The sequence below is a fragment of the Anneissia japonica genome, unplaced genomic scaffold (assembly GCF_011630105.1).
Source record: "Anneissia japonica isolate Jap-2015-1 unplaced genomic scaffold, ASM1163010v1 scaffold287716_len795978_cov209, whole genome shotgun sequence".
NCBI lineage: Eukaryota > Metazoa > Echinodermata > Crinoidea > Comatulida > Comatulidae > Anneissia > Anneissia japonica.
In genome coordinates this window covers 163,320-171,761 of record NW_022756589.1, presented here as the reverse complement: position 1 = coordinate 171,761, position 8,442 = coordinate 163,320, and the positions used below count along the sequence as shown (strand labels likewise).

At 34.1% G+C, this 8,442-nt stretch overlaps 2 protein-coding genes across 2 annotated transcripts in view; one reads left to right on the top strand and one right to left on the bottom strand.

The window, feature by feature from the left end:
- Positions 1-603: 603 nt before the first annotated feature.
- LOC117124247 (U1 small nuclear ribonucleoprotein A-like) lies at positions 604-6,685 on the top strand. Its single transcript, XM_033270398.1, has 7 exons — positions 604-760; positions 1,424-1,492; positions 2,266-2,438; positions 3,850-3,964; positions 4,384-4,524; positions 4,872-4,992; positions 5,597-6,685. The coding sequence occupies exons 2-7, from the start codon at positions 1,429-1,431 to the stop codon at positions 5,754-5,756; spliced, it is 774 nt and encodes a 257-aa protein (XP_033126289.1). The 5' UTR covers positions 604-760; positions 1,424-1,428; the 3' UTR covers positions 5,757-6,685.
- The window catches only part of LOC117124248, a 4,412-nt gene continuing 2,287 nt past the window's right edge, over positions 6,318-8,442 (bottom strand). Inside the window, exon 3 of the mRNA XM_033270399.1 lies at positions 6,318-7,874. Coding sequence (XP_033126290.1) covers positions 7,650-7,874 — 225 coding nt within the window. The 3' untranslated portion in view covers positions 6,318-7,649. The remainder of the gene's footprint in view (positions 7,875-8,442) is intronic.

The window sequence follows — 8,442 nt, the reverse complement described above, 5'->3', positions numbered from 1 at the left end:
AAATGCTTAGGCGTAATTTGTATTTTTAAGTAGATTAATGTGCATACCATAATTATATGTTAGATCAAATAAAACGCTAAAATAAATGATGTAGGCCTCCTGTGATAATTGCTTATACAGTATTTTAACCTTGCTAAGGAATTGTAAGGCCTACTTTAAATTTAATTATTTATAAAATACACTCTTGAACTTCCGTAGCAATGTCAAGTCACAAAACTAATATGACAAGTGACGGCATCATGGTCAACAACTAACATTCCAGTCAAGAGCAAGGAGGATCAGAATGCCTATTAACCTAGTGCAAGTATGACCACCCCACCTTGGTGGTTACCATGGTGACTAGCTTCCCTTAAAATAGAGAGCAAAGAGATAGAGAGGAGAACATCGTTAGAATTGTTGTGGAGTAGAGATAGAACAGTCCTTGATTAAATACTATACAAACTAAACTATACTTTGATCGGACATTCGTTTCTGTGTTTTACTGTGTGAAACATCCTGCCACATAGACTATTGGGAACAAGTAACCGGCAAGGGGAAAGTCATCTAAAACTCCACGGTTACAGTATTATCAAGCAACATATCTAAAATAATTCAAGATGCGTTCATAAATTCAACGAATAGAGGGCGCGCTTTCACAATTAACGTCTTTGGCGTCGCGTGTGTGCTACAAACGGTGGACGGTAGTGTTTTTTGCGTTCGTTTTTAAGCAATTGCAATCTGTAGTTTTCTTCTTTCTGATTACTCATCATATATTAATAAGGTAAAGATAGAATTTAACTAACATTGGTTTTTTTGATATAGGCATTAATTTTTCTAAACATAAATCTGAATTGTGTCAATTTCTCAGCGGCATTTCAGCCCTAGGCCTACCCCCTGTACAGTAGTTGAGCCAAGAAGTTGTTGGCTAAGAGCTTTCCCGGCTAGGCCTAGCTCTGGCATCATGTCGGTCTTCTGAGCTAAATGTCTCAATTTACTCATACTGCATCTAGGCCTATACATAGATAATAATAAGGATAATATAATATGAATTTACTGTATTACTATTTACTTTATCTAGGCCTAGATCCAGTCAGTTCAAATGAAAGGCCCAGCCAGGGAAATGAAGAATACTCTAGAGGCCTAGCCTACTACTACCTTTGTACTGGTAGCTAGATGAATCCATTTGCTAGGCTAGGCTTACTTACTAACTAGGCTTAGCTCTTGTAGGCCACACATTATTTAATATTCAGAAAATCAGGTAATTAAGTGTGATTACTTTTGATTGTCTTATAATTATTATATAGATAGAGACACTTCCATTTCAAATAATTATGCTTTTCCTGTCAGTTACCAGCAAGAATTTTAAGTTAGAAATGCACTCGTTTATTGAATGTTTGTTATGCCTGAGTTTTACCAAACACTGTTTCTTTTTTTTTATTTTCAGCCATTATGGACATCAGACCTAACAACACAATTTATATCAACAATCTGAATGAGAAGGTTAAAAAGGAAGGTAATATCAATAATATGATACAAAGACTATACTCTGTTTACTCGAGTATAAAAGCCCACTTTGTTGGGGACAGTATATAAGCCCATCTGCCATTGTATGCCCAATTTTACATACCAGCCTTTCATTGGACAAAGCCCAGAGTATGGTTTGAATTAGTAGATAGCTGACTTTTATAACACTCTAAAGAAATAGTAATCAAATATTGCAGGGTGCAAAATTAACATTTTTTCACACTCGCCTGATCAGGCGAGTGACTTTTCAAATTCACTTGTCCAAATATATTTTCAATCACTAGTCTGAAATTTTATTGTTGGTGAGCTCCAGTGGTGATGCCTGCAGGGTGCAGGGAGGCCAAAATAATGAAATGTACACTTAAAACTTGCCTATAGTCAACTTTGCCTAACTTGAATAATTTCTAAGTCGATCTTATTTTAAATGCCAAATTGTTGTGTTCTCCATTAACAATCTGTAAGTCGATTTTTATCCAAATCAAACAATTTTTCAATGTCAATTTTTATTTGTCTTAGGCAAGTTCAACTGTAATTATTATTTATTAATCATCTTTATTGTGCATAAGCCTTACTGTTTCTGATCTGAGTATTGTACTATTTGTGTATTAGATTTTATTTAATCCAATTTTTAATCTAGATGTGTTTAAAAAAAAATCAAATGCTTGTTTTTTATAATATAATATAGACGTAATCATAAACTTTGTTGTTATTTATATTTTCTTGATAAATTACTGTTATGTTTTTTGTTTCATATTCTTTCAGAACTGAAGAAGTCACTGTATGCCATATTCTCTCAATTTGGCCAGATTTTAGACATAATAGCAATGAAAACATTGAAGATGAGGGGCCAAGCATTTGTGATTTTCAAAGAGATATCAAGTGGTACAAATGCCCTGCGCTCGATGCAAGGATTCCCATTTTATGACAAGCCAATGGTAAGTTATTCGCTAACAGCATTCGGTATTTGTGGCAAAGACAAGCCAAACCAGTCACTCGTCGCAAAAATCTGATTTTGTGTTATTAATACAGTGTTAGAGAGTGAAATAAGAGCTATAAAATGGTAAAAAAATCATTCAAATCGGACATTTCCTTATGAAGTTACAAGCGTTTAACCACACAGCTGTTTAAAAAACAATATATGAGAAATTAGCCATCAAAGTTTATGATTTCAGGCATTTCTCATGCAGAAACTATCTTTAAATCCTTGAAAAGTATTGTTTTAACATTGAAAATGGGGAAAATCTCGGCATAGAATGATGTGTAGATATATAAAGGTTAGTTTAGTGCAATAAAATAGATTTTTTAAAATTTGGCATTCCAGCATGTTTTGGCCATTTTCTCTGAAACACGATTTGCGACGAGTGACTGGTTTGGCTTGTCTTTGCCACATATATGAGAATCCATTCATAAATGTTTCTAGGTGTTAGGGCAGGAGGGGGTAGTTAATGCAGACCAGAGTATTTACTGACCTCATCCCCATCGTGGCTGGGACTAAAAGGTGTGGTATTTTGTACTGCTGTGTATAATAATGTTCTCAGATCATGATGTAAGGTCCAAATTAGGTCGTTTACTTTGTGATTGTCATCATAAGTATTCTGTTATACATTAGTAAACAATTAGCTATGGTCTCTGTTTAGAATAATAATAATAATAATAATAATAATGTAAGTCTTATGTAGCGCATAATGCAGTACAGTTGCCTTTATGCACTTTACATGAACAAAAAGAAAAATTGTCATGAAGTATCCTATTAATGCTACAAGGAAGAAGAACAGAGAAAAGCATTAACATTTATCTTCAATTAAATTAATATTCCTAAATTATAATTAACTGTTGTGTTAACCATTATTTCTAGGATAATATTAATCAAATTATTTTGAAGTGCTAATTTCAATCATTAACAATTTTTAGTGTTTCACAGAGAAATGACAGAGAAAGATGTGGTACATATGCCATAAGCCTTTGCTCCGACTCCTTTTGTAGCAACAAATAGAACATAATGAAAAGATCTAAATGTTAAAAGGATCTAAGTGTTAAGTCCACCAAAGTTGGGACTGACACAAGGTATTTTTAATAATTAGGAGGCATTTAAATGTCCTAAATTGCAATTTAAGTCTATATAAAAGCAGGGAACAGTTAAATAATTTACTGTTCCCTGATAAAAGCATCATGGAAGATGTTCCAAGCATCATGGCCAACTGTCAAGCACCATAGGGAAAGTCCCAAGCATCATGGTACCGTGATGCTTCAAGAGCCTGGGAAGAACACTGTAGTTTGATAGTGTGTATGTGTTGTCACACATTATACTTATTCATAAGTATATGCTTACTGTAATTTTCCTTTCAGAGGATTCAATATGCTAAGACTGATTCAGATGTTATCGCCAAGATGAAAGGAACGTACGTGCCACGCGAAAAGAAAGTCGTTGAAAAGAGAAAGGCTCCTGTAGAGGAAGTCAAAGGTTGGCTCTCGTTCTTGTTTCACATTTTATGCTAAACATTATGTATAGCAGTGAATATTATTTTTTTTGTAGAATGCCTATTCGTTTATACAGCGTTGCTCAAACCACAAACTAACACAATCGAAGTAGTTACAGACTTTTTGTGTAGTAAAGAATACACAAGTTCTTCAATACATGCAATTTCACACACACAAACTACTTTGTGGTAGTTTGTGGTGTGTATCAACATCATTGTTATGTTGATTAATGAGGGTGCACTCCTACCCTAATCCTGAGAAATTTAAGCTATAGGTGGTAAAATATATACTGTACTTATAAACTGTGTGTGTAAAAGAATAAAAAAACATTGGATCACTCATTTAAAATTATAAAATATGTTATTAGTAATTGTGATATGATTTGTTGTTTATACTCTCTAGGCAAGAAAAACAAACCAACAGGCGCTGGTGTTCCACCTGTTATGCCTGGTATGATGCCACCAATGCCTGGGATGCCACCAATGCCTGGGATGCCACCCATGCCTGGTATGCCACCTATGATGGGACAGATGCCTCCAACAGGTAAATTGAAATTAAAGATTGTTGAGGATGTGATGAGGTAGAATATATTTATTAATGTGGTATCCTTCTGGAACTTAATTTGTAAACACAAAAAGTTTGAATGTCTGTAGCTTGTTATTTTTTATTATATATTTGGATTAGTCATATTGAAGCAGGGGAGTTTGTATATTTGTTGTGCATTTTTGTCAATATGAACCCAGTAACCAGCACCAGATTGAAGCCCATTTACAGACTTCTTTAAACAGAATGTAACAATAATTATTATTTTGATTTTTTGGTAGTGGTATGATTTCATTTCACAAGTATTATTTAAGAGCTATGTGTTTAATATTATTGTTCTTTTTTAGTTACAGCACCATCGGTTACAATGCCATCTCAACCTGCACCGGAACAGCCAAACAACATCCTCTTCCTCACCAATCTGCCAGAAGAAACCAACGAGATGATGTTATCCATGCTCTTTACACAGTAATTACACTATTTAAAATTTTAGTTCATTTATTATTAACACATTGATGCCAAGCTTTATTCCTAGTTTATGCACAAAGGGCCACCATAATAGAAAACCATTCCCATCAATAGTAATGAAACATGAAGAAAAATTATAGTAGTAGTATTATTATACAGTAGTATTTATTTTTAGATTATTACTTCTGGGTTCTTCCCTAAACCTCCAGGGCAAGATATCACGTTCTGGTGACCTCTGCCTGCGAGTTTACTTGCAGTACAATAGTGGTATGTTTAGACAGGTGTAGATGTGAACTCGCATCCTTGGCGACCCTTGTAGCGAACATGTTAAGATATATTTAACTTTTTTTTTTCTTTCATTTTTCATTAGTTTGCTTTTATTAATTGATAAATACAAAAAATATAATGCCCCAAGAGAACCACTGCCTCTTGTGCTGTATAAATGTTGTTTATTATTATTATTATTATTATTATTAAACTTCTCTCATACATCTCAATAACTAAACCCATTTTGTGTCCCAATATCATTGTGAAGGAAATACTCTTCTATAATCTTGTATTTTTTTAGTCTCTAATTAATACAATCAATTTTGCTTCTTTCCAGATTCAAAGGCTACAAGGAAGTGCGTTTAGTTCCCGGAAGACACGACATTGCTTTTGTTGAGTTTGAGACAGAATCACAATCATCACTTGCAAAGGGTTCATTACAAGGCTTCAAGATCACTCCAACTAATGCAATGAAAATCTCTTTCGCTAAGAAATAATGAATGCTGATGATGGTCATTTCACAAAGGACAGTATTTTTCTTCATAAATTTTAGCCTGTTTGCATCAATAGATTTTGATTTCACAGATATGTTGATTGCCTCCAGGTTAAACAGGAACAATTCTTTTTTTGTCTTGAAATTTTAGGAAACGCGGTAGAATTTTAATTAATTCCAAACAGAATTTATTTGTACAATAAATATACAAATAAAATAGGAAAACATGTCAAAATGTTAGGAACTATAGAGGTCTGACATGTCGCTCTTGGTGTTGTCATGATAGCATTGCACCCTCTGCTTTCTTGACGCATCTCTTGTTTCAGGTTGTGTGCGCCAGTAAGACCTGGTCCATCCTCCAAAAAACAGACATGTAAGTATATATCCACGAGAAATGACATCGAAGTTGTAAGCATTGTGCAGCCTCAACGATTTGAATTGACATGCTGTTACTGTGTTATGCTGTATTTAACGTATTTGTTTTTCATTTTGAAATTATGTACAAGAATTCTAGAAACTAAAAGTGACGAAATGAATAATTATTTGCATGCATTGTAATAGAATCAATTTTTTGAAAGAAATGAACAATTTATTTATCTTTGGTGAAGATGTATCTGTGTAAAATGTATGTTCCCCTCTATTCTTTTATGTATATATTGTTCACATGGTCAAAAAGCACTCTATTCATTGACATTGTGAATTTGTCAAAGGTGTAAAAAACATTTAATTAATTATGTTTTAATTAGAAGCTATTTGTTTAATATACTTATGTATTATTAACATTGCACAATGGTAGATAACCTCAGATATTACTGGTACAGTACTGCCATTGCACTGTGGTCAGTAACACTAAGAACAGATACTACTACATTTTAGGAAGCGATATTTACATTTTTTCATTACATGTTTTTAAATAAAAAATACAGAAATTAAGTGGTTTTTGTTTCACTTATGTTTGTTGAGGGAACAGTTAATTCCCTGGTTTGTTTTATTATATGAAAGAAATGGAGGAGGGAGAGGTAAGCGTGTGTAGTAGTTTTAATCTAAATAACAATTACTATACAATACTTCAAAGACAATTTATGTAACCAACCTTAATGTAATAGTATACTTAAATGATTACTGTAGAGATAACTAATTTACATTAAATACAAATACTTAACTACAGTATAACAAAAACCTAAATGTTGATGTTTGCATAATATAGAGTGTATACATAGCATTTTTGTGATAATGGATAGCCAACTACAAGTTAAATATACACTTTGTAATCAAAACTCAAATTTTAGTGATTTGTTTATATGCAGTTAAATCACATAAGAAACTAGTCTACTGCTGTAATTCGTTTATGATAATGTATAACCCAATTTTTTGGAAAACTGAAGACTTGACAACTGGTGTTTTAAACTGATAGTACATGGGGTGGCTGTCCACCCTCATCGGGGAGAGCTGGAAAAACAATTCTATGTAATTTTTACAAAATGTGAGACTAAAATCGACTACTTTAAAATTCCTAAATTGGAGTTTCTGTATCCCTCTGATTTGTATGATGGAAAATCGTCCTTCCTGTTGGGACACTGCCCCCACCCTGGTTGCACGACGACGGTTAGACGTAGAACGTAATGACGTCACTAAAAGTCATCTGTGCATGCGAGAACGTTAAGGTCACCTTGTCGAGTAGATTCTGGAACGCAATTTGGCCAAATGTACGTATAGAGAGAACGTAGGACGGTCGCGTATGAGTGATCCCGTTCTAACGTCGCGCCGTCGCACAAATCGAAAGCTCCGTATTGTTTCGTACCAGACCTTATAGTGACAGTAGGCCTATACAAGGGACGGGGCTTAGCGAAAAAGTCAATTGAAAGAGTTTTATAAAGTATTAGCTGGAGATAAATTTTTAATATGGCCAATTGATGAAATGCATGGAAATCGTTAGCAGCATTCCTATCAATTCCATTGGTGAAATCGTGTGAGCTGTGTTGCAAAAGTTGGTTGTACAGCAGTTAAAACAGTACTTGTACGTATTATGAGTGGTACATCCATTATATGGAGTACAATCGGTCGAATTTGAAATGCAGCCTCTTGCTTCAACAACCATATTAGGAGCTGTCACCGTGGAATTCTGAAAAGAAAAATAAAGTAAATTTTCAAGTTTATATATGGTTTTGTGATGAATACACTAAAAAACACCATAATATTAAACATTACAATCTGACCTATCTATGAACTAATATCATCACCCAGAGTGTTCTTTTAATTGGACAAGTCTGGGGTTTTTCGTTTCCTTTTCTTCACTCCATTTCATATGAATTTTAATGTGTACAGTATATTTTTGATGAATAAAAGTGATATATAAAAAATTAAAAAAATCATCGTCGTCATCATTTCAACTCTTGCGAAGGATTACTGACTTACGCGATGATGACACTCCCATCTTCCACTTCTTCCTGTCTTGAGCATCCTCCTCATTTAGACCAACCTTTACAATAGACCCAATCTATCCATGAGCTCACTTGTATTCTTTCTACGAGACAGTTTCACACCGCACATCTTCCGAATCATGGCTCTTTCTCTTCCATGGATACCTCGTTCTACTGACTTCACATTCCACGTTTCTGAACCATTGTTATTGCTGTTCCAACACAGGCTTATAGATCTTGCCAGCTTGGATCGAAGACACATCTCCAGAG

Coding starts and splice junctions, on each gene's coding strand:
- LOC117124247 (XM_033270398.1), top strand. CDS start 1,429: ATGGACATCAGACCTAACAACACAATTTATATCAACAATCTGAATGAG. Junction 3,965..4,383: donor TCCTGTAGAGGAAGTCAAAG/GTTGGCTCTCGT, acceptor TATACTCTCTAG/GCAAGAAAAACAAACCAACA. Junction 4,525..4,871: donor GGGACAGATGCCTCCAACAG/GTAAATTGAAAT, acceptor GTTCTTTTTTAG/TTACAGCACCATCGGTTACA.